The sequence below is a fragment of the Rhinopithecus bieti genome, unplaced genomic scaffold (assembly GCF_001698545.2).
Source record: "Rhinopithecus bieti isolate Rb0 unplaced genomic scaffold, ASM169854v2 scaffold_315, whole genome shotgun sequence".
Classification (NCBI taxonomy): Eukaryota; Metazoa; Chordata; class Mammalia; order Primates; family Cercopithecidae; genus Rhinopithecus; species Rhinopithecus bieti.
This window is the reverse complement of record NW_016803481.1, coordinates 2164889-2190966: the sequence shown is the minus strand read 5'-3', so window position 1 is coordinate 2190966 and position 26078 is coordinate 2164889. Positions and strand designations below refer to the sequence as shown.

The 26078-nt window shown below is 36.9% G+C and overlaps 2 protein-coding genes across 4 annotated transcripts in view; one reads left to right on the top strand and one right to left on the bottom strand.

Moving 5' to 3' along the window:
• Window positions 1-2271, top strand: part of ESCO2 (establishment of sister chromatid cohesion N-acetyltransferase 2) — a 29875-nt gene extending 27604 nt beyond the window's left edge. For both annotated transcript variants that reach the window (XM_017885047.1, XM_017885037.1), the window contains exon 11: window positions 647-2271. In XM_017885047.1, coding sequence (XP_017740536.1) covers window positions 647-779 — 133 coding nt within the window. In that variant the 3' untranslated portion in view covers window positions 780-2271. The remainder of the gene's footprint in view (window positions 1-646) is intronic.
• The window catches only part of PBK (PDZ binding kinase), a 31640-nt gene that overhangs the window by 2242 nt on the left and 3320 nt on the right, over window positions 1-26078 (bottom strand). For both annotated transcript variants that reach the window (XM_017885059.1, XM_017885068.1), the window contains exons 2-7: window positions 24218-24295; window positions 19285-19378; window positions 14583-14725; window positions 13844-14013; window positions 12072-12201; window positions 8057-8248 (exon numbers count right to left, since the gene is read on the bottom strand). In XM_017885059.1, coding sequence (XP_017740548.1) covers window positions 8057-8248; window positions 12072-12201; window positions 13844-14013; window positions 14583-14725; window positions 19285-19378; window positions 24218-24275 — 787 coding nt within the window. In that variant the 5' untranslated portion in view covers window positions 24276-24295. The remainder of the gene's footprint in view (window positions 1-8056; window positions 8249-12071; window positions 12202-13843; window positions 14014-14582; window positions 14726-19284; window positions 19379-24217; window positions 24296-26078) is intronic.

Genomic DNA, 26078 nt, shown 5'->3' with positions numbered 1-26078 from the left:
TATATATATATATGTATATATGGTTACTGCTTAAAATTGGTGATTTTTTTTGTTTGTTCTAATTATCTTGCTTTTAATTAGCAATATGATGTGTTCTTTTTTGGTTGAGTTGGAGTCTCACTCTGTTAACCAGGCTGTAGTGCAGTGGCACAGTCTGGGCTCACTGCAGCTTCCGTCTCCTGGGTTCAAGTGATTCTCCTGCCTCAGCTTCCCAAGTAGCTGACATGCGCCACCATGCCCGGCTAATTTTTGTATTTTTAGTAGAGATGGGGTTTCACTGTGTTAGCCAGGATAGTCTCAATCTCCTGACCTCGTGATCCGCCCGCCTCAGCCTCCCAAAGTGCTGGGATTACAGGCGTGAGCCACTGCACCTGGCCTAGCAGTATGATCTTATATTAGTTGCTCTATACCATGGATATACTAGAGTTAGGTGGATGGTTCCCTTTGCCCCTCAGCAGAATTTTTTCTGGACCTTAGTTTTCTCATCTGTGAAATGGTATCATTAGACTTCTTTAAAATACAAGGCATTTTTTCACTTACTAAAAATAAGGTTGATTTAAGTCAAGAACATTTACTTAAGTTATGCTCATGTTAATTAGAATGTTAAGTTGCTTCCATTATTAAATCATCTTTTCTTCTCTTTTAGGAATTGCTTCATGTTTGGCTGTTTTCTCAGCACTGATGAAATAGCATTTTCTGACCCAACACCAGATGGCAAGTTATTTGCAACCAAGTACTGCAACACTCCTAATTTCCTTGTATATAATTTTAATAGTTAAAGTTGATTTCAGTTATAAAGGAGTTACTATCTGGATAAGTTGAGAGGGCTCCTTATTATAAAATAGAGACTATTTAATAAATATCAAAATAAAAAAAACCAACACTCTCACTCATACACACACACACACACACACACACACACACACACACACATCACAGTTTTGTTCCTTATGAGTTGAAAAGTCAGGAATAAATTTGTTGAAAATTATCTGGGGATTCAAAGAAAGGAAAAATCTTAGAGTGATTCACTGATTAGCACTCTGAATTTTTAATTATGAAACTTTGTTACTATAACTGGAAAATTACCTGACTCTTATGTAAGAGTATTGACAAAGTGGTTTTTCTCTGGAAATGTGACCTGGTCTTTTATAAAGCACACTCTTGGACCAGGATTATCTAATGCCACATCAGAAGCAAAGAGGCAAATTTAAACTTGGGCAAGTAATTTCTATGCCCAATTTGTAAAGGGAATTCCTGAATTTTTTTTTTTTTTTTTTTAAGTTGAGGCATGGGTCTCACTATGTTGCCCAGGCTTCTGTGGAACTTTTGGGTTCAAGCGATCCTCCCAAAGTGCTGGGATTACAGTCATAGCCACTGTGCCCAGCCTAATTCCTGACTTCTCTATACAAAGTCTTCACTTGATAGGCACTCATCTGTTGTAACTCAGTTTGAATATCTTTAGAAAATGTTTAGAATTTCTTATTTGTAACAAGATGGTAAGGAATAAGATTATCCCATATGCATTTCTGTAGAGCAGAATTCAATAGCTTAATGTTTAATCTTTTTGAAAATAAAATTAAATGTTTACCTGTCATCAGATTTAATTAAAATTATACTTGGTAATTGCACTATTATCATTTAGCTAATTTTTGTTATATGGAAATATTGGTAATACTACTTTAGGAACCTGTTACTGACAATTGATGTCATTAACAAAATGCCTAGTTGGATTAGATGTTTCATTTTCCAATTTTTTGCTTGTTTAAAATGCACCTTACTTGTTCTGAGATACCTGGCAAAAGTCTTTACAAAATGTATGGTAATAGAACCAAGGTTAGTAAATATACATAGGCTGGTGGATCAGAGACCATGGAACTGTGTAAATACACTTAAATGTTCACACATTTTTCTAGTGTAATTCTTGGATACTTTAAAAAGCAAAACATTGTTCAAATTATTTTGATTCTAAAAAATCATTCAACTGCTAACTGGCAGTAAGATTATAGGCAAGTCGTTTTCCAGATTATAATTATATGTAGAAACTATTCATCTGCATTCAGTTTATTTGCCTGTGAGTTAACATGTTTCCAAAACTTAAAAGCCTGGGTTCCCAAAAGATTGTGGAAGTATTAAAATGTATATAATTATGCAAACATTTTAATGCTATTTTCTGCACTTGTTTCTTTTATTTTATTTAAAATTTTTAATTAACATTGTTTAATACTTTTGTGATGAATCAATTAAAATTCTTTAATATTTTATACAACTAAATCTGATTTTGATTATATTTTATTATGAAAATTGTATGTTACATAAAATTCAGATAATACATAGAGATGACCAAAAGGCTTCCCATAATCCTGCTTTTAGTGCCTATTACTTTAGATAAACTAAATACATATGCAGTTATTTTGCATCTTGCTTCAATTCAGTTTGTCTTAGCTATGTTGTATTTCAAGAACTATTTCTATTTTAAATATTTAGCATGATTTGCTGTTGATACTCTTGGCTTCGTTGGGTGTTTCTTTGTTTTATTTTTAAGTGTAACACATACAAGAAGCAAGTGCACTGACAAGGTCTCAAAGCAGTGATACCCCAGTGGCAATGAGCACACCTACCACCCAAATCTTGGTTGGTTTCTTTCTTTTTTTCCCACCCTGGGCTGAAGTGCAGTGGTACAAACATGGCTCACTGCAGCCTCGACCTCCCAGGTTCAAGTGATCTTCCCGCCTGAGCTCCCTAAGTAACTGGGACTACAGGTGCGTGTCACCACGCCTGTTTAATTTTTGTATTATATTTTTAGTAGAGACAGAGTTTCACCAATGTGCCTAGCCAGTCCTTAAGCTCCTGAGGCCCTTGAGCTCCTGAGCTCAAGTGATCCTCCCACTTCAGCCTACCAAAGTGCTGGATTATAGGTGTGAGCCACTGCACCCAGCCAGATCTTGCTTACTAATACCTTCCTCCACAAAAGGACCTGGGGCTCTTGGGAGAAATGGCTCATTCTAGGGATAGGGCAATGAACGTACAAGATGAGCCTAGATCACCTTGTACAGCAATCCCCCCTTACCTGCAATTTCGCTTCCCACAGTTTGTTACCAAAAATATTACATGGAAATTTCTAGAAGGAATGCATAAGTTTTAACTTACCCACCATTCATTCAGAGTAGCCACAGTGGGTGATAAGTGCTCAATTAAGATGGAAAAGGCATCAGATTTGTCAGCAGAAGACACACAGACACATATTCCAATTGAGGGCAATCAGGTTCAGTACTGTCCATGGTTTCAGGCATCCTCCTGGCGGTCTTTGTCATAAATTGTGCCCATATATGTGTATGTCTATTTCTGCCTGTTTATTCTTACTAATCTTATATAGGTTATATTTATGCCAATACCAGACTGTTAATTATAATATTAATGTTTGCTATAGTATTAGTACATGGTCCCACCGTTTTTTCTTCAGGAATAGTTTGTCTGTTGTTGGTCTTTGCATTTCCATATACATTTTAGAATCAATTTATTCCACAAAAAGCTACCAACAACAAAAAAGCCTGTTGGGATTTTATTGGAATTGTGTTAGATATATAGATCAATTTAGGAGGATTGATTATTTGATAGTTTTTTTTTTTTTAGACGGAGTTTTGCTCTTTTTGCCCAGGCTGGAGTGCAAATGGTGTGATCTCAGTTCATTGCAACCTCCGCCTCCTGGGTTCAAGCGATTGTCCTGCCTCAGCCTCCAGTAGCTGGGATTATAGGTGCATGCCACCACGCCCAGCTAATTTTGTATTTTTAGTAGAGATAGGGTTTCACCATGTTGGCCAGGCTGGTCTTGAACTCCTGACCTCCAGTAATCCACCCACTTCGGCCTCCCAAAGTGCTGGGATTATAGGCGTGAGCCAGTGTGCCCAGCTGATACTTTTTTTTTAAGCCATTGGGAAAAGTGTTTTAAGTTACATCTTGTTTGCTGATACATAAAATACAAGTTTTCTGTTTTGACTTTGTATTCAGCAATCTTTCTAAACTTGTTTAATTCTAATTTATTTTTATCTACATAATGTCTATGAATGAGTTTTATTTCTTTTAGAATCTTACAGCTTTCATTTTTTGTTCTTAAAATATTGCATTTCTAACATCGCCAGTCTAGTACAGTGTTGAATAAAAGCAATAGTAGGGGACATATTTGTTTCATTGCTGATATAGGTAAAGTTTTCAACATTTTACTATTAAATATAAGGTTTACTATAGTTTCTTTGTAGATAAATTTCTAATATTAAGGAAGTTCTTCTGTCTATTTCTAGTTTTCTAGGAGGCTCTCAAACATCTTGAACAGATACTCAGATTTTATAAAAAGTCTTTCTTCTATCTTTGGAGATGATTTTTTCTTCATTGTTAATATGGCAGTTACATTGTTCTTTGAATGTTAAAGCAATCTAGCTTTCCTGAACTAAATAAACCAAACCCAATTTGGTCTTGATGTCTTTTTTATGTTACTGGCTTCAGTTAACTAATTTTTTTTTTTTTTTTTTTGGACTTTTCATGTGTTCATGAATAAGATTGGGTATCTGTAGGATCTGTAGTAAAGTTTTTTCACTCATGACATGTCTTTTTTTCTCCATAGATTAGTTTTGCCTAGGGGTTTATCAATTTTGTTAGTATTTTTAAAGACTGGCATTGTTAATCCTATCTATCATAGATTTGTTTTCTGTTTCTTATGTTTTAATTTTTTTCCCCTCATTGGAAGGGAGGTACTGTGGTCTGAATGTATTTCACCAAAAATCGTATGTTGAAACCCTAACTCCCAAGATGATATAATACCATCGTAAGTAGTGCCTTAGGAAGGTGAATGGGTCATGATGGTGGAAGGAACCCTTAGGGATTAATGGCCTTATAAAAGAGGGTGGGGGAGCTCCCTTGCTCCATTGACCGTGTAAGGACACAGCCAGAAGGTGCCTTCTATGAGGATGCCCTCACCAGATACCATCTTGATCTTGGACTTCCTAGTCTCCAGAACTATGAGAAATTTCTGTGGTTCGAGGCACCTCGTTTATGGTATTTTTGTTATAGTAACCTAAGATGGGAGGCTTGTTTTGTTTTTCCTAAATTCTTAGCTGATATATACAGCATTTTTTATATATAGTTTTTATGTGTAGCATTTGTTTCATTTAAAATCCTAATTTTTATTCTAATCAACAGATTATAAAAGATTAAATAGGTACCAGGAGACATGAAAGAATGATCTTCAACATTTCTCAAGCAGCTGCTGATTATCTCCTTTTATGGAGGCATAACAAGCTCCTGGAGGCCTTCTACAGATTCTAAAGGGAAAGATTTTCTGGGAGGTGAGAAAGCCACTTGAGAGAAGTTTATTTTGATTTACTAATTAATTCAGTGTAAAGGTAGTACTGGGCACAGTGGCTCACGCCTGTAATCCCAGCAGTTTGAGAGGCCTAGACGGAGGGTTGCTCAGGAGAGTTCCAGACCAGCCTGAGAAACTTGGTGAGACCGTGTCTCTACAAAAATTACAAAAAAAAAAATTAGCCAGGTATGGTGGCATACATCTGTGGTCCCAGCTACTCAGGGTGGGAGGCAGAGGTGCGAGGGTCACTTGAACCTGGGAGGTCAAGACTGCAGTGAGCCATGATTGCCTTACTGTACTCCAGCCTGACAGAGCAAGACCCTGTCTCAAAAAAAAAAAAAACTCTTAGCCAGCCAAGTCACATGTTGCTCTTTTGAGAATGAGACAAATGTCCAAAAAGATAACATGTGAGATTTAAAGAGCAAGTTCTAGAAAAGACTACAAAATTTCTCCCAGTTGGTAGCAGATTATCTGCAATCTTGTGTTGAGGATTTCTAGGACCTCACCAGACTCAAGGGGCAGTGCATGCTGGGAGTATTTTATAATGTCTACCATAGACAAGGGCTGTGAATTTGCTGGCCTTGTCCTTGGTATTACTTTATTCCAGTTAGATACCCCAGCTGTAGGAACTAGAAACAAATTTCTCAAAAGCAATGGCTTATGTGTTAAAGAGCCAATTCAAGAAAGATCCAGTTCCTGTTTTGTCTTATAAGCAGGAACTGCTATTACTGCTAGGAAAAGAATGGCCTGGAGAAGCTGCTCTGTTGGCTTGGCAAAGAAGAGTGACACATGTCAGAGTGAGGATAAGAGACCCTATTGAATATCAGGATGCAAAATTATACATTTGTTTTTCTACAGATTAAGACAACTTCCAGTTTACTTGTCACATTAATATTTTGATGGAATATATGCAAACTAATCTGTGTCCTATTGCTTGGTACAATCTTATACCAAAAGGCCTTCAGTGATTCCTAGGCATTTTTAAAGTTCAGAGTGCAGTTGTTCCTAATGTTTCTAAGAACCCCTGTGTCGGTAATTTTAAAATTCTGTCTACACCCAAATCTAGGTATACCACCTACATTGGCAATTCAGTAATTTAGAAAATTCCTAGGGGACTGTGGCTCACAGAAACTACTGATCCAAAACACTTTACAGATTAGCAAAATAAGGCCAAGAGAGGGAAAGAAACCTACTCACATTATTCACTCAAGTTTAATGACAACACTCAAATCAATGAAGTATAAAATAATGCTGAGACACCTTATGGTGCCCAAAGTGTCCTTTAGTCTATATCATTCTATTTGAGTTTTATTGCTTTTACACAGCTGGGAAATGCTTAAGGTACAAATTAATAAATTTTAAACTCAGTATGGAAAATACGTTTAATAAATTAAAGCAAAAAAGATCTGAGGAGATCCAAGAGCTCAAGATAAGCTGTAACCAGAGTCTGAAGTATCCAAGGAGCTATTCTTTTTGAGGCATGTTCTCAGCTTCCAGTTATCATTTGATAAACACATCAGCAAAACGTTCAGTGTTTTAAACAAATGTAGACTTTATTTTGTACTGTACAAAGTGCTAATTTCAGTAGATCCATTAAAATAGAGAATAAGCAAGATCATTAATAAAAGTAATGGTCGTTAAATTAATGTTAGACACAGTTTACAGCGTTTTACATGCTAATGTTTTGAAGCTTACCATGAGCAGTATCAAGGTACTGTTATGTAGCTTAGTTTCTGAATGACTGTTAGCAGAAAACCCGAGTACGAATTCCAAGGGTGCTTACGTACCACATAAGCATATGTTCATTAGGTTGGGCGGTGGAAATAGTCTATCCCGCATGGTTAACAAGGAAACTATGGCTCCTCAGAATAGTGCGCACGATTGTTAGAGGTCTAAGTAGAGTAGCGTTAGTAACTATATGTTGTGGAATAAGTGTATTAGCGCAAGTCACAGCTTCGAGCTGAGGTGAGCAGTAGACATCTGGTTTCCAAGCTTCAACAATGTGCGAGCAGAAGGACGAGTCTTGAGGGTGTTCAGTAGTTGCATACAGAAAAGAGCGCGTCAATTGACGTTTCTGGTGCATGATTCCATTGCAGTTTCTGGTCCATATTAATAGGGGGCCTGATGTCCCAGGGCTGCATAGTATGCTTCATCATGCAGAAATCAGCTTGCAGTCAAGAGAGTGTGGTATCTGAAGGAGTGTAGGAGAGGAGTTAGAGATTGAAACAAATAAAATCACTGTATGTCATGGAAAAGTTTAATAGCTCACCCTTCTCCTGAAACAAGAATTTACGGTCCAGTATGCTTTCCATTCTGCCATGGACAGAATGGAAATGTCTTCAATTGTCCTGCTATCAAGTAGATTCGCTTTAGTCTTGGATTTATAGGTTATCGACCCCTACTACCACCCTTCCTATGATAGCTTTCCAGTCATTTTCTCAGGTAAGGAGAGTTTTTAAGGCAATTTTTTGCTTCTCTGGATAGCCTCAATTTTTCCCCCTATTCTCAATCTATGTCTCATTTTGTGAGATTAAACCTTGGTGGTACCAAATCAGTCATCAGTACTAACACATATCTTAGAAATTACACAACTAAAGATCTGATAACTTGCTATTTTAAGTTTCAACAGAAAGATAAAAATTATATAAACTAATCTTTAGTGTGAATGAAGAGACGGATTTATGTTAGAAATTGTATTCATACCTTCATCATCATCATCATCATCATCATCATCATTTGAAAGATTAACGTGTGGAATCGATAAAGTCATCATTTCCCACAGAGTAAGACCAAAGGCAAATATGTCTGCCTTGTCAGTAATAACACCATTCTCCTCCAAAGCTTCTTTGGGTTTCCATGGCTCTGTGCCAATGTAACAAGCCTCAGGGTCAGTCACTGAAACAAGCAAGATGGTTATGAAGGCAGGCGCTACAAATCACAAAAAGGCAAGCAACCCAGAGGGAAATGGGCAAATGATTTGAACAAGTAGTTCACAGGTTAATCAGTATAACCAGTAAATGTGAAAATACACTCAACCTCAATAAGGATTACTTTCTACCTTTCAGGTTGGTAAATATTCCAGAAGCTGGTCAGTTGGCAGGTATGTAGAGAAACAGCAATTCTCTTAGAAATTAGTAGGAATATAGAATGTGGATGTTGAGATGACAGACTCTGGAGCCAGACTGCCTTGCTTGGGTTGGTTCAAAGACATGTACAAGCTGCGTGACCTTGAGCAGATCACTTCTAGACCCGAATTTCTTCAGTTTGTGAACAATATTAGGCTGAGAGAAGTACCATTTCTATGCTTCCATGATTGCTATGTCAAGGAAAAGGGAAAGGGAGAAATCACACACTGGCTCTTTTTTAAAGCCCAAGAAAAATAGGTCCACTCACATTTCCATTTAAATTTTAGTCAACTTGTCAATTTCAATGAAAAAGCCAGCTAGAATTCTCATTAGAATTGAACTCTCTCTAGATCAATTTGGTAAGCATTAATATCTTAATAGTATTGAGTCTTCCAAACCACAGTCATATATTTCTCCACTTAGTTATATCTTACTGAATTTTCTCAGTGATACTTTATAATATTCATTACAGAGGACTTAGACTTTTTTGGTTAGATTTATTCTGAAATATTTTGGGTTTTGGTACTTGTAAATAGATTTTAAACAATTCCATTTTCTTTTCTTTTTTTTTTTTTGAGACGGAGTCTCGCTCTGTCACCCAGGCTGGAGTGCAGTGGCCGATCTCAGCTCACTGCAAGCTCTGCCTCCCGGGTTCACGCCATTCTCCTGCCTCAGCCTCCCGAGTAGCTGGGACTACAGGCGCCGCCACCTCGCCCGGCTAGTTTTTTGTAGTTTTAGTAGAGACGGGTTTTCACCGTGTTAGCCAGGATGGTCTTGATCTCCTGACCTCGTGATCCGCCCATCTCGGCCTCCCAAAGTGCTGGGATTACAGGCTTGAGCCACCGTGCCCGGCCAACAATTCCATTTTCAATTATTGCTAATACACAGAAATGTAATCACTAACTTTACTATAGCTGTTTTATAGATTCCTTGGGATTTTCTACCTAAACAACATATCAACTAGAAACAAGGACAGTTTGTTTCTTTTCCAATTTTGCCTTCTCCATTTTCTTGCCTTATTTTAGTGGCTAGGGCTATAGGACTGTTAAATAACACTGGCAAGAGCAGGCATCCTGGCCTTGTTCCCTACTTCAGTATGACACCTGCAGTTTTTTCTTGTAGACAGCCTTTCTCAAGCTAAGCTCTCTTCGAAATTTCTAGTTAGCTGAGAGGTTAATCTTTTTTTAAATCAAAAATGGATGTTGGGTTTTGCAAACACTTTTTCTGCATCTATTGAGATGATATGTAGTTTTCATATTTGATTAAAGACTTAAATGTTAGACCTAAAACCATAAAAACCCTAGAAGAAAACCTAGGCAATACTATTCAGGACATAGGCATGGGCAAGGACTTCATGACTAAAACACCAAAAGCAATGGCAACAAAAGCCAAAATAGGCAAATGGGATCTAATTAAAGAGCTTCTGTACAGCAAAAGAAACTACCATCAAAGTGAACAGGCAGCCTACAGAATGGGAGAACGTTTTTGCAATCTATGCATCTGACAAAGGGCTAATATCTGGAATCTACAAAGAAACAAATTTACAAGAAAAAAACCATCAAAAAGGCAAAGGACATGAACAGACACTTCTCAAAAGAAGACATTTATGCAGCCAACAGACACATGAAAAAATGCTCATCACTGGCCATCAAAGAAATGCAAATCAAAACCACAATGAGATACCATCTCACACCAGTTAGAATGGCAATCATTAAAAAGTCAGGAAACAACAGATGCTGGAGAAGATGTGGAGAAATAGGAACGTTTTTACACTGTTGGTGGGAGTGTAAACTAGTTCAACCATTGTGTAAGACAGTGTGGCGATCCCTCAAGGATCTAGAACTAGAAATACCATTTGACCCAGCAATCCCATTACTGGGTATATATCCAAAGGATTATAAATCATGCTGTTTATTGTGGCACTATTCACAATAGCAAAGACTTGGAACCAACCCAAATGTCCATCAATGATAGACTGGATTAAGAAAATGTGGCACATATACACCATAGAATACTATGCAGCCATAAAAAAAGGATGAGTTCATGTCCTTTGCAGGGACATGGATGCAGCTGGAAACCATCATTCTCAGCAAACTATTAGAAGGACAGAAAACCAAACACAGCAGGTTCTCACTCAGGTGGGAACTGAACAATGAGAACACTTGGACACAGGGCAGGCAACATCACACCCTAGGGCCTGTCGTGGGTGGGGGGCAGGGGGAGGGATAGCATTGGGAGAAATACCTAATGTAAATGACAAGTTAATGGGTGTAGCAAACCAACAGGGCACATGTATACTTATGTAACCTGCACATTGTGCACATGTACCCTAGAACTTATAATAAAAAAATCTGTTAATATGAATTATATTGACTCCCCCCTCCCAGCTTTGAGGTATAATTGACAAAAATTATATGTTTAAGGTATACAACTTGATGTTTGATATACGTAAACACTGTGACCTGACGGCCACGATCAAGCTAATTAACATATCTATCACCTCATATAGTTACCATTTTCCTTTTTGTGTGTGAGAATATTCAAGATCTACTCTCGGCAAATCTCAAGTATACAGTATTGTTAACAAAGGGCACGAAGCTTCCATTAGGCAGGATGAGTAAGTTCTGGTGACCTAACATACAGCACAGTGAGGACACTGATACTTGATTGTTACAACTTTTCCTTCCTGGAATAAGTCCTAGTTGGTCAAGATGTAGTGTCTTTATGTAGTATTAGACTGAATTTGCTAATATTTTGTTAAGGATTTTGATATCTATGTTTGTGAAGGGTATTGGACTATGAATTTTTAATGTCAGTTTATGTTTCTGGGTACATAGCAGGTGTATATGTTTACGTGTTAATGAGATATTTTGATACAGGCATGCAGTTCATAATAATCACATCAGGATCAATGGGATGTCCCACAATGTGTCAGGTTTTGATATCAGTTATGCTCTGATATCAAAGTAGTTATATGTTTTAAACAGCATTTATTAACCATTCGTTTAACTTCTGTTCATATAAAGAGACACATTTAAGTATTATTTACTAAATAATATGTTGGAAGCAGAGGCTTTCTCTTGAGGCTGGCTCTTGTTTCTCACCAAGAACATATCTTAAATTCCCTGCGAAGTCAATGATCAGTAGTATATACAATAAAGAAGAAAGGGCAAAGAGCCAAAGACCAGCCTTCATTAGCATGCCTCTTTTCTGCTTCATTCCAGTTTCTTCTACCAGTTTCCTAAATCTTGTCACTTTACTGATGCTAAATAAACCGCTTTACACAACCTTACTAAATTTTACTTTCTATTCCAAGATGCTTTCCTGCTTAAAGATCCCAATCCAGTTACAAATCTTTCCCAAAGATAACTCCAGTTAAAATATATACTAATACTACTACTAATAATAATACAGTAATTTATACTGTACATGTGGCAAGGGAGAAGACTGCAGGCTGACTAGGAGAGAGAAAAAAGGGGACTTTTTACCATATACTTTTAAAATAGTTTTGATTTTGATCCATGTGGACTTACATATTTAAAATGTAAACACTATATTAAAACAAAATTTTAAAACTTAAGAGTACAACTTACCAGTCATATTTTCATCCAGTGGTAGAGAGACTCCTACATCACAGATTTTAATTGTTTCAAAATCTCCTTTAATTACAACATTTGAAGACTTTATGTCTCCATGAAGCAGTTTCTTTTCTTGGTGCAGATACTAAAATAGTAAAAAATTTAACACATATGAGCAGAAACACAAATAATAAAAAAATGTGATAACCTCCAAATATAACTACTTGAACTCCCTTCCTAAACTCTAGGCTTACATTTGTCCAGCATTTCAACCTTATTTTTTTTTTTTTTGAGACAGAGTCTCACTCTGTTGCCCAGGCTGGAGTGCAGTGGCACGATCTTGGCTCACTGCAACCTCCACCTCCCGAGTTCAAGCGATTTTCCTGCCTCAGCCTCCCAAGTAGCTGGGACTACAGGTGGGTGCCACCATGCCCGGCTAATTTTTGTATTTTATTAAAGACAAGGTTTCACCATGTTGACCAGGCTGGTCTGTCTAGAACTCCTGGCTTCAAGTGATCCACCCGCCTCAGTCTCCCAAAGAGCTGGGATTACAGGTGTGAGCCACTGTGCCCGGCCCAGCATTTCAGATTATTTGAAACAAGAGAAGGGAACATCCCATGTTATCTCAGTCTGCCATACTGACCAGAAGTCTAAAAGTTTCTTTAGAAATAGATAACTCAATACAAATTAAATATATTACATTTTTCAAAACAGTATATATATATATATATATATATATATACTGTTTTGAAAAATGTAATATATTTANTTTTTTTTTTTATTAATGGAGTCTTGCTCTTGTTGCCCAGGCTGGAGTGCAGTGACGTGATCTCAGCTCACTGCAACATCTGCCTCCCAAGTTCAGGCGATTCTCCTGCCTCAGCCTCTGGAGTAGCTGGGATTACAGGCGCCCGCCAACACGCCCGGCTCGTTTTTGTATTTTTAGTACAGATGGGGTTTCACTGTGTTGGCCAGGCTGGTCTCGAATTCCTGCCCTCGTGATCTGCCCGCCTTGGCCTCCCAAAGTGCTGGGATTACAGGCGTGAGCCACCACGCCCAGCCAAGTTAACTATTTATAAGTATGTATATATACTTGTAGTTTCTAAGTTTACTTATTAATTAGTTAACTTGGTAAGTTGTATCAGAAGATACAACTGCAGATTTCAAAAGATATCACAATTTTGGGGCTAGTAATTTTTAGAAACAATTTTGGAATCTTCAGTGAAGCATACATAAATTGTTGAGACCATGTGGGACAATGAATGACTAGGGACACATGTACGTATAAGGATGTTTTGGTTGATGATGGACAACATATACAACGGTGGTCCCATAAGATTATAATATCTTATTTTGATTTTGCCTTTTCTATGTTTTGATATGTTTAGTCACACAGTACTTACCACTGTGTTACAGTTGCCTACAGTATTCAGTAGCGTATCATTCTATACAGGTTTGCGGCCTAGGAGAACTGGGCTATATATACCACATAGCTCAGGTGTGTAACTGGCTCTACCATCTAGGTATGTGTAAGTATACTCTATGATGTCCGCATCACACAGTGATGAAACTGCCAAATGACACATTTCTCAGAACATATTAAGCTACACATGAATGTAATTTGGAAGCAGAAATGTAAGCCTCTATTTTGTTTTCCACTAACCCCTTTTTGGAACTGACAAGTAACAATATCCATCCACATTCAAAGATGTCCTGCGAAGTGATTATTTGTTCATTTAAAATATGAACAAAAACAGAAGTCATTTAAAATATAATGGCATAGTTACCTTTAATCCTCTTGCCATATTCAAAGCAACTTTTAAAATTATGGCTGCTGGAAAAGGATCTCGGCTGGCTTTATATCGTTCTTCTATTAAGTCATTTAAAGACTTTTCACCTCCATATTCCATAGCAAGACACAGACTGCCATCACTGGCTTCAGTAAAAGCACGATAACCTTAAAAGAAAACATGACATTTCTTCACTAATATAGAGAACAATAATATTTAAGTCCTTTATAGTAATGTGATTGAAAACATGGATCTGGACTAACACAAATATACAATTAAACAGCTACTATATACAAGACTAATTCAATAGATCTCATTTAAAATGCCTTCAGTGTTTGCCAGTACTACCACAAATTAAAATACTTTTACTTTCCTTTGCTTCCCTAAATATAATGGTTTCGCCAGCCCTACTTGTATTAAAAATGAAAAACAAAATCCAAGAAATTACCTAAATGGATTTAAATTATCTAAATGAAGATCATTTTATATTCCTAAAATCTTCATAGAACTAGCAACATAATTTTATCTATTTCCATGAAGTTTAAATATATACTTAGGCATCAAAAAATATTATATGCAAATTTTTATTTTAGACCAATCACATTAATTTGATTCCCATTAAACATCCAGTCCCATCCTCTTCATTTCTATTAGTGAGACCAGTTAAGAGAGCATATAACCTTTTTCTGAATAAACAAAATACTATACCAGACATTACTACCAAATTTAAACTTACCAACAATGTTTGGATGATGAAGGCTTTTCAAAATCTTAGCTTCATCCATTAGTCTCTTTTGATACACACTTCGATAATGATCATTACATATAGGATTAATCTTTTTTACAGCCCAAGGAGAATAAGACAAACCTCTTGGAGATCTAAGAAAAAAATTCATTTAAAAAGGATAGAAAACAATACAACCACAATACTTTTTAAAATGACTTCCAAATTTTTGGGAAAAAACTTGAAAGAAATTTGTTTTAAAAAACAGTATTTAACATATTTGGACTATGAACACCTCTGCTACATTTCCATTTCAATTGGGAGATAAGGTCTAATAGACAAGTCTTACTATCTATATAGTGGAAGGGAGAGGATAAAAAGAACTTGAAGGGTAAAGATGGAATGTTACAAACTTTAAACCTGAAAATTGTTACTTTCCAATTTTTCCATTTGAGCATGTCGGACTACTACTTATTAAATATTTTAATTATATGTATCAGAGATGAGTTATAGGATGCTAAAGAAAAAAATTAGGAAATTTAAAGAAGAGATAATCAAGAACATTTTGCCCATATATCATCATCCAAAGAACAGCATGCTGTTCTTGCTCCACTACACACTGACCAATTCACCTTATACCTTTTACCACATGCTCAAAGGTAAGTGCTTAAGGAGATAATGATGAACATACAAATGAGAAAAATTTAAACTTTCTATTTTCTAGGAAGATTCAGCCATTTTAGAAATATCTAAGGTATAAATGTTTTAAGGCCTAAATAAACAGGTAAAATAAAGTCAGGGAAAGATTTACCTGAGGTGGTAGATATTTATGAGTACAGCAAATCACAAAATACTTAAGTATATGCAGCATAACAGCACAAAACCTACTGAAAGAACCTCAGAAGTTTAAGACAGAAAGTTTAATGGTAAGAACACAAGAGATTGAACCAAAGATCTATTTAGCTTTGCACTCTCTCACAGGCATAGCTCTATGACTGCAGAACCTTTTTTGTTTAATCAAAAAACCTATACTAAAAGGATCACAAGATTTCTTAATTCATGCACATCTATCATCCGTAAGTTGATCTAAACTATTCTTAAACCTCCAGTTTTAGATAACAGCAGCATTTGAGGATAATGATGAGCATCTGCATATCATTTTATTATGAAAATATATTTTCAAGTTTTAAGGGTTGAAAGTTTAGCTCTTGAAAGTTTAGAATTTAGTAAACAAGTCAATCTTCATCTTTTCCATAACATATTCTAATCTATAGAATAAGAATAGATTTATGAAATCTGAATACTCGACCATGCAAAAGCTGGTTCATTAAAAGACTAATAGAAAAAAAGGCAAGTTTCTGATGAGATTACACAAGAAAAAGTAAAGATAATATCACAAATAAAAATGGAAACAAAACTACAGATACAAGAGAAAAAATATATAAGTAAATAATAAAAGCTTTATGCAATCATTTAAGACAAAATGGACAAAGACTTAGAGAAATCTAAGAAAACTGATGAATAAATTTAATCACCAGTTTAAAATGTTCCTACTAGAAATACAAAGTGTAGATGATTTTACAGGTGAGTTTACTAAGCTTTCAAAGAATTTACCATTCAGTCTTACATAAACTGTTTCCACAGGGAACAGAAAAGGGACTATGAGTCTCATATAACTTTAATTTCAAAAAATAAAAGGGACAGTAGAAAAGGAAAACCACAAGCCAACCTCACTTAGATATAAAATTGAAACAAACTTTAATATTAGCAAACAATCCATCAGTTTATTTAAAAATACTACTACATCAAAACTATGTTGGATTTAACCAAGGAATGCAAACTTGATTTAACAAAAAAATACAGACTTCTGGGTTAAAATTGCAGCTTAAACATACACATTGTTTTTATCCTTTCCAAGCCCACTAAAATAATAGCAAATGGATATTTTAAGACATACCAGCCAGCAAGAATGGAAATAACAGCAGAGGAGACAACAGCAACAAAATTTCAGAAGCTGGAAAGCAGATGAAAGTAACTGACTTAGCCCCAATTAACTGCTTGCAAGTTATTTAAACATCAAGTAGGACTGGAAGGGGCAGCACACAACTGTAATCACAATACTTTGGGAGGCCAAGTCAGGAGGATGACTTGAGACCAGGAGTTTGAGACCAGCGTAGGCAATACAGTGAGACCCCTTCTCTACAAAAAACTTTTAACACCCACATGTGGTGGCCCACACCTGTAGTCCAGCTACTTGGGAGGCTGAGGAAGGAGGATTGCTCAAACCAAGGAGTTTGAGGCTGCAGTGAGCTATGATGGCACCACTGCACTCCAGCCTGGGCAACAAAATGAGACCCTGTCTCTAAATAATAATGGTAAAAAACAGGTGGACTCCTAGATACCCTCCTTAATTCTGCACTAGCTGCCCATCCCCCATCCCCAGCTTCTAAAGATGGTAGACTAGCTTTGGAAGGTATAAAACAAGTCTTCAGCCTGAGGTTTACTGTCAGTTGAGAACCTGTAATACAGAAGCAGGGTAATAATTAATCACCATATGCATACTAAGTGCTCAATGAACAGGTACATGTGCATATACCTGTGTTATCAACACCTAGATACTGAACATTTCTAGCACTCCAAAAGACTAAAGATGCTTTTTTCTAAAAAGGACAATTAATTTAAAACAAGATAAAAACTCAGTAGAAGTGTTGAAAGATAAAGCTGGGGAAATCTCAGAAAACTGAGAAGATAGCAAATAAGAAAACCAAGCAAAAAAGAGGTAGATGAGAAATCAGTAAGTTCAAAATTGAAATAATAGGATTCCAGATGGAGAACAGAGAAAAACAGGAGTGAAAATCAACAAAGTAATTTTTAAAATAATGTCTCAAAAATTGAAGAACAGGAACTATTCAGATTCCAAGAGCCCCATATCCACTAATGTCATTGTAAAATTTCAAAATGCTAGCAACACACAGAAGATCATACCAGGATCCAGGACAGTGGGAGGGACAGATAACATAAAACGGATTACATATGAAGAATCAGCAGTCAAAAAGGCTTCATAATTGTCAACAACAACAGTGTAAGCTAAAAAAAAAAACTGTCAGTGACTAATATGCTCAAAATTCTGGAGGGAAATTGTTTCCAAATGAAAATCGTAACCCAGAAAAACCAAAAAGGGCCATTCGAGTATGAGTAAAATGAAAACATTTTTGGAAATGCAAATTCTCAAAAAATATATCTTCTGTGCACTGATTCATGGGGAGCTACAAGATATCCTAAATGAAAACAGGATGTAAATCAAGAAATACTAAGACACAAGATAGAGAAAAACACAGGATCTAATTCAGCAGAGAAGCACAGGAAATTTGCAGGTTATGGATAAAAAACATCCCAGGTTGATAGGGCTGAATCATGAGGAGTGGTAGGGTCAGGCAGGCACTGCTGTTCTTCAAGATCAGCTATTTGAAGCTTTTTGACTAAACCACATACAGTGTAACTTTGTTAAAACACTTTACATTTAAAAGTTTTTTTAAAAGGGGGAAAAAAATGAAACTAGCCATAAATCTATGAGAATTTTTTCTTTCAAAATAGGAGTTAACACTAAAAAACAAATTAATACCACACAAACATACAAAAAAAGTGTTTAAACTGCAAAAATGCTTCAGGAATACCCATTGTATATAATTACTAAATTAGTCTTAATTAGCCTCTTATTAAAGAAAGCATTTCTATCTGGAAACAATGTAAACCTGGATGAAGCTAAGATACTGAGGGTTGGACTAGTCAGACTGATTTCAAGAATGCATTAAGGAATATATATTAACTTAGTTTTTTACCACTTAATAAACATGAAACTAGGTACAGAGTAATGATTAAAAGAAGTAATTTTGGGCTGGGCATGGTGGCTCACGCCTGTAATCCCAGCATTTTGGGAGGCCAAGGTGGGCAGATCGCTTGAGGCCAGGAGTTCGAGACCAGCCTGGCCAACATGGCAAAACCCTGTCTCTACTAAAAACACAAAAATTAGCTAGGTGTAATGGTGCACACCTGTAATCCCAGCTATTCAGGAGGCTGAGGCAGGAGAATCGCTTGAACCTGGGAGGTCGTGCCACTGCACTCCAGCCTGGGTAACAGAGACTGTTTCAAAAAAATATATGAATAATAAAAAAAAATTTTTTAAAACACTTTGTTGACAGCTATATTGGCACCATACTTGTTCAATTATTTCATTTTTCTTTTAACACAATATTCCTACTTTAAAATCATGTATTTACCCTTCTTAATAACAATGCTATAAACCTTTTACTTCTTTTAGAAGAGAATATCTTAGGAGGGCAATGCTGCAGAGGAGACAGCAGTTACTGACATCACCCAACACTGGCTTCCTCTTTGAGGTTTTCTCATGAAGAATCTGGTTTACCACAAAGGTACCCTTTCCCTTGCCACTTCCTCTTCTTATGGAAGCCAATGAAAAATTAAAAAGTAAATGACTTCCCCATTAATAACGCATCAGGAGGAATCTAGGAGAAAAGCAGAGGCAGAGCTACTGGCAAAGTTATGAAAGGGTCTAGGGACTGGAATACAGCCATCAGCCAGGATCAGGAACAGACACCGAATCTAAATACTGGAATTTTCATACTACTTTTTTGTCTCCAAGTACAGTAGAATTATAGTTACATGTAAAAAGGTTAATCTGAACTCTTATACTTACCTTTTCATAAGGTAAACATTTACCCCAGTACCAAAGCCAAGCTTCTGCATAAACGGAGAGGCCGGGATATTTATAGTTGGAGTTGAACATAATACTAAATGTCAGAGAAATAAAAAATAAAATTAATAAAAAATAAAAATAAAAAATAAACAAAACCTCTTAACATTCTCAATATACTACTGCCAAGAGTATTAATTGGCACAGTCTTTTTGGAGAGCAATTTGACAACATATATCCTAATTTTAAATGGGTATCCTTTGACCAAGTCTACTTTTAGAGTTTCATCCTAGAGTAACTCTGAAGCAGAGGTTGGGAAATGCCCTGTTTTTGTATGGTCTACAACCTACGAACTGTTTTCACATTTTTAAAACATTGTTAAAAGATAAAGGGATTGGATATGGTGGCTCATGCCTATAATCTCAACACTTTTGGAGTCCAGGCCAGGAGGATCACTTGAGTCCAGTAGTTTGAGACCAGCTTGGGCAACATAAAGAGACTCCATCTCTACAAAAAAAATTTTTTTTTTTAATTAGCCTGGCATGATGGCACACACCTGTGGTCTCAGCTACTTGGGAGAAACACTTGAGCCCAGGAGGTTAAGGGTACAGTGAGCCATGTTCATGCCACTATATTCCAGCCTGGGTGACAGAGCAAGACACAGTCTCAAAAAAAAAAAAAAAAAAAAAAAAAAGATGAAAAGATGGAGCTCTGCTTCTGCTCATGAAAAATAATTAACTACCCCCGACAATTAACTGTTCCTAGAGTTACCATCTCGCCATGAACTAGAAAACTAGACAAAATATAATTGTTTTCAGACACTTGACAATAGGTAGAGCAGCGCTGTGATCCCTGAGAGAAGAGAAACAAATGAGATGAGCCCTATCACTGCCCTAACTTACTGCTTGAAGGCAGTTTCCAGACTGCAGGACAGAGGTTACATAATCCAGCAGTCCTGTCACATTGAGAGAGAGATCAGAGGTCAAAAAGGACTAGGTGGCTAGAATTTGTGGAGCAGAGAACTCAAGAGAGCTCCAAAGAGAGCACTTCAAAGATCTGAACAGTCTCCCTTTGAGTGTTTGGCCAAGTACTTATCCACACTTAACAATGTGTAGATGCCCCAAAGCTGGGAAAGCACCAGAGGAAAGCAATTGGCTCAACAATTACCAGAGATCATACAGGTCTAGGAACACTTCATGTCACCATGAGCCAGAGGATGGTAACCCTGTAACACATAGTAAAGTCCTCTAAAGGGTCACAACTAGATAGTACAGCTAGATTTTAGCCCCAGATAAACATTCATAACAAAGCTTAAAAGCCAGTCTCAAAAGGAACAAGCTAATGTACAGGTAACTTAACCTCAGACCATAACTAAATCAAACCCTCTTTAAAGGAATAACAAAATCCAGTATTAGACAATGCAGAATATCTACCACCCAATCAAAAAGTACCAGGCATGAAAGCAGCAAGAAAATATGACCCATACAAGGAGAAAAATAAATCAATAGAGGCCCAGCGTGGTGGCTCATGCCTGTAATCCCAGCACTTTGGGAGGCCAAGGCAGGCAGATCACCAGGTCAGGAGTTCGAGACCAGCCTGGCCAACATTTCTCTTTAGTAGAGAAACCCCGTCTCTACCAAACATGCAAAAAATTAGCCGGGAGTGGTGGCGGGCACCTGTAATCCCAGCTACTCAGGAGGCTATGGCAGGAGAATGGCGTGAACCTGGGAGGTAGAGGTTGCAGTGAGCCGAGATCGTGCCATTGCACTCCAGCCTGGGCCACAGGGTAAGATTACATCTCAAAAAAAAAAAAAAAAAAAGATCGATAGAAACATACCATAAGATAACAGGAGGCCAAGCGTAGTGGCTCACGCCTGTAATCCCAGCACTTTGGGAGGCCGAGGCAGGCAGATCACTTGAGGCCAGGAGTTCAAGACCAGCCTGGTCAACATGGTAAAACCCTGTCTCTACTAAAAATACAAAAATTAGCTAGGCATGGTAGCACATTCTGGTAATCCCAGCTACTAGGGAGGCTGAGGCAGGAGAATCACTTGAACCCAGGAAGTGGAGGTTGCAGTGAGCTGAGATCGCACCATTGTACTCCAGCCTGGGTGACAGAGCAAGATTCTATCTCAAGAAAAAAAAAGAAAAAAAAAAAAAAATGACAGGGATGGCAAAATTAGCAGATAAGAACCTTAAGACAAATATTAAAAATATGCTCAATGATATAAAGGAAAGTCTGAGCATAACAAGGAAGAAAAGACAAAATAGAAGCTTAGGAATGAAAATACAATGAATAAGAATTACATCATCTTAGAGCAGAAGGATAACTAAATCTTAAGACACAGCAACAAAAACTATCAAAAAATGAAGCAAAGAGAGAAAAAGATTTTAAAAAATCATCAATGAGCTATGGGACAATAGCAAAACAGCAGATTTACATCCAACAATAGACAATTACATTGAGTATAAATGGTCTAAACAGCTGTCCAATACATCATGCTGCTATGTAGAAATGTCTACATCTGTGCTGTCCAGTAAGGTAGTCAGTTGCTACTGGGCACTTAAAATGTGGCTAATACAACTGAGGAACTCAATTTGTAATTTTATTTAATTCTAATTAATATGTACCCAAATTTAAATAGCCACATGTAGCTAATGGCAAAACAGTCAAATTAAAGGAAATTAAAGTTGTCAGAATGGATAAAAACAACTCAAGACATGCCATGTATAATAAACTCAATTTAAATATAAAGACACAAATAGGGCAAGAGTAAAGGGTTGAAAAACATCATTAAAATACAAAATAAATCTGGAGTGGCTCCATTACTACCACATAAAGTGGACTTCAGAACAAAGAGTACCACTGAGGATTAAGAAGGGTATTTCATAATAGTTATTTAATAGTTATTTCATCAAAAGGAATAACCATCCTAGGCCAGACAAGATAATCCCAACACTTTGGGATCTGATTTATGGTTTATGTATCTTGGTGATCGTTGCATGCACTTGAAAGGGAGGCCACGGTGGGTGGATCAGCTGGGGCCAGGAGTTTGAGACCAGCCCGCCCAACATGGCGAAAACCTGTCTCTACTGAAAATACAAAAATTAGCCAGCCATGGTGGTGCACGCCTGTAATCCCAGCTACTTCAGAGGCCAAGGCACGAGAATCGCTTGAGCCCAGGAGGTAGAGGTTGCAGTGAGCCGAGATCACACTGTTGCACTCCAGTATGGGCGACAAAGGGAAACTCAAAAAAAAAAAAAGTAAAGAAATAACCATCCTAAATGTGTATGTACCTAATAACAAAGCACAAACCTTCAAAATACATGAAGCAACAACTGATAGAAATTGAGGGTGAGGGAAGCCGACAAATCCACATTGTAGTTGGAAACTTCAACTCTCTTCTCTCGTAATTAATATAAAAAGTACACAGAATATCAGTGGGGATATAGAAGACCTGAAGAAAATAACACAAACAGGTCAATCAGCTTGACCTATTGACATTGTAGAACACCGTGCCCAACAAGAGTAGAAAAAAATGCCCTTTTCAAGTGCATGCAACATTCACCAAGATACATAAACCGCAAGTCATACTGATTAAGGAAAAATATTAAGAAAATATAAAATACTAGTACCAGATATAAAAAAGGACACTAGAAGGTTAATAAAAGTATATCAAGAATAACTTTATACCAGTACATTTGACAATTTAGAAGTGATGGACAAATTCCTTGAAAAACACTAACAAAATTCACAAAGAAAATAAAAGATCACTTGAATAGCCCTATATCTATTAACTGTGAAATCACAGTTAAAATCTTCCTACTAAGAAAACTCCAGGCCCAGATAGCTTTACTAGTGAATTCCACCAGTTTAAGGAGGAATAAGAACAATTCCACATAAAGTTAAACAAAAAGATATTTCTATTAAAAAAATAGAAACATTTCTCACCTTACTTTATGAATACAGAATAACCTAATACTAAAACTAGACAGATATCCCAAAAAGACAACTGCAGTCCAATATCCCTTATGAATATAGAGCCTGAATGGTCAGTTTAACACTTGAAAATTAACGTAATTTACCACATTAAGAGATTTTAAAAGAAAATGTAATAAATTCAGAAAAAGCGCTCTACAAAGTTCAATACCCACTCATGATAATAACTAGAAATAGAAGAAAATTCCTCAAACTAATAAAGGGCATTTGTGAAAAACCTACATCTAACATAATACACTGGGAACAAGGAAGTATATCCACTAACGTTTCTATTCAAAAACATACTGAAGGCAGTGCAATTAAAAAAAGTAAAAGAAACAAAGCCATACAGACTGGGAAACAAAGTAAAACTGTCTTTATTCATCGACAAATGACCAACCATATACAATATCCTAAGCAATCTATTAAAAAGCTAATGGAATAAGTGAGTTTAGGATGGTTGTGGGATACAAGGTCAATATGAAAAATCTGTCACTAGAAATGGACAACAGAATATTTTCTCATGTTATTTTCTAGAAATTTAATTTTAGCTATTTTTTATATAATGGGAGTTAAGGGTCAAGGCTTATTTTTTGCATATCCAGGTGTTTGTTGAAAAGATTGTCCTTTGTCCTTGGAAAATATCTTTCCCTCACAAGAGCGATATATGGATGAGAGAGAGAAAGGTAAAGCAGTTCCTTAATGGGTCAAGCTAAGTTGATTATTGAGCAGGGAGAGCCTCCAAACCTGTTAGATTGTCAATAAAATTAGTCCAGATATGATCAAACCCTAGCCTATAAAATAAGTCTTATTTGTTAATATTAACATCATAAAGGGGATTTACACTAAAGTTTCTAAGTGACCGATAATAAAGAATCAAACTAAATATTACTAGGACATTTCTAAGCGAAACAACAATAGTAATAGTAAAAAAAAGTCTTACATCTGCTATCTTACCAGATTTCTTTTTTTCTGATAATTTGCATGGTGTCTTGAAATTACTGATCCCTTCCATTGTGACAACCACTCTCAGTCCTATGATGAAAACAAATTGCAAGTTACACAGCAGATACAAAGAATACAACTCTCATTCATGAAGAAAAATGCCAATAGCTGGGCACAGTGGCTCATGCCTGTAATCCCGGCACTTTGGGAGGCTGAGGTGAGTGGATCATCTGAGGTTGGGAGTTCAAGACCAGCCTGACCAATATGGAGAAACCCTGTCTCTACTAAAAATACAAAAGCAGCCAGGCGTGGTGGCGTATGCCTGTAATCCCAGCTGCTCGGGAGGCTGAGGCAGGAGAGAATCGCTTGAACCCGGGAGGCAGAGGTTGCGGTGAGCCGAGTTTGTGCCATTGCATTTCAGCCTGGGCAATAAGAGTGAAACTCTGTCTCACACACACACACACACAAAAAACGCCTATAACATTATCACTCATTTCATCACAAACAAAATTTGAGAACTAAAAAAGACCTCAACAAACATTTCATCCAATTTTACTTAAAATGAGGGAACTAAAACCAAAAGTACAATTACTTACCCCGTCATAATATTAGTGATTGGGTATTTTAATTATAAAGTAATATACGCACTTAGCTAAAAAAAAAAAAAAATCACCTAGTACAACAAGGTAATCAGTATGTCTCCCTCTCACACTTCCCAAGAGTAGCTGTTAACATGTCTCTTATATCCTTTAAGGAAACTGTGCAAGCAGCATTTTTCATAACAGCCAAAAGGCAGAAACAACAGAACTCTCCATCAGATGATGAATGGATAAACAAAATATGTGACATAGCTATACAATGGAATATTCAGTCATAAAAAGGAATAAAGTGCCAATATATACAAGAATGAACCTTGAAAACATTATACTAAATGAAAGAAACCAGACACATAAAGGCTACATATATGATGATACCATTTTTTTTTTTCTTGAGACCGAGTCTCGCTGTGTCACCCAGACTGTAGTGCAGTGGCGTGATCTCGACTCACTGCAACCTCTGCCTCCCGGGTTCAAGCGATTCTCCTGCCTCAGCCTCCTGAGTATCTGGGACTACTGGCACCCACCACCACGCCTGGCTAATTTTTATATTTTTAGTAGAGATGGGGTTTCACCATATTGACCAGGTTGGTCTCGAACTCCTGACCTTGTGATCCACCCACCTGGGCCTCCCAAAGTGCTGGGATTACAGCATGAGCCACCGTGCCCATCCAATGATCCCATTTTTAGGAAATGTCCAGAAAAGGCAAATCATGGAGACAAAAAATAGCTGAATAGTTGCTAGGGGCTGGGAGACAAAGAATGTGGAATGACTGCCAGTGGGTATGGGGATTCTTTCTGGGGTGATGAAAAGGTTCTAAAACCAGATAATGGTTTAATATATTAATCTCTGAGTATACTAGAAACTACTGAATTTTACACTTTCAAAGGATGGATTTTTATGATACATTAATTATCTCAATAAATGGTTATAAAAATTGTCTATGAAAATAAAATGAGGCCGGGTATGGTGGCTCACACCTGTAATCCCAGCACTTTGGGAGGCCAAGGCAGACGGATCAGTTGAGGTCAGGAGTTCGAAACCAGCCTAGCCAACATGGTGAAACCTCGTCTCTACTAAAAATACAAAAAAATTAGCCAAGCGTGGTGGCGTGTACCTGTCATCCCAGCTACTTGGGAGGCTGAGGCAGGAGAATAGCTTGAACCTGGAAGGTGGAGCTTGCAGTTTGCCAAGATTGCACCACTGCACTCCAGCCTGGGCAACAGAGCGAGATTCCATCTCAAAAAAAAAAAAAAAAAAAAAAAAAAAAAAAAGA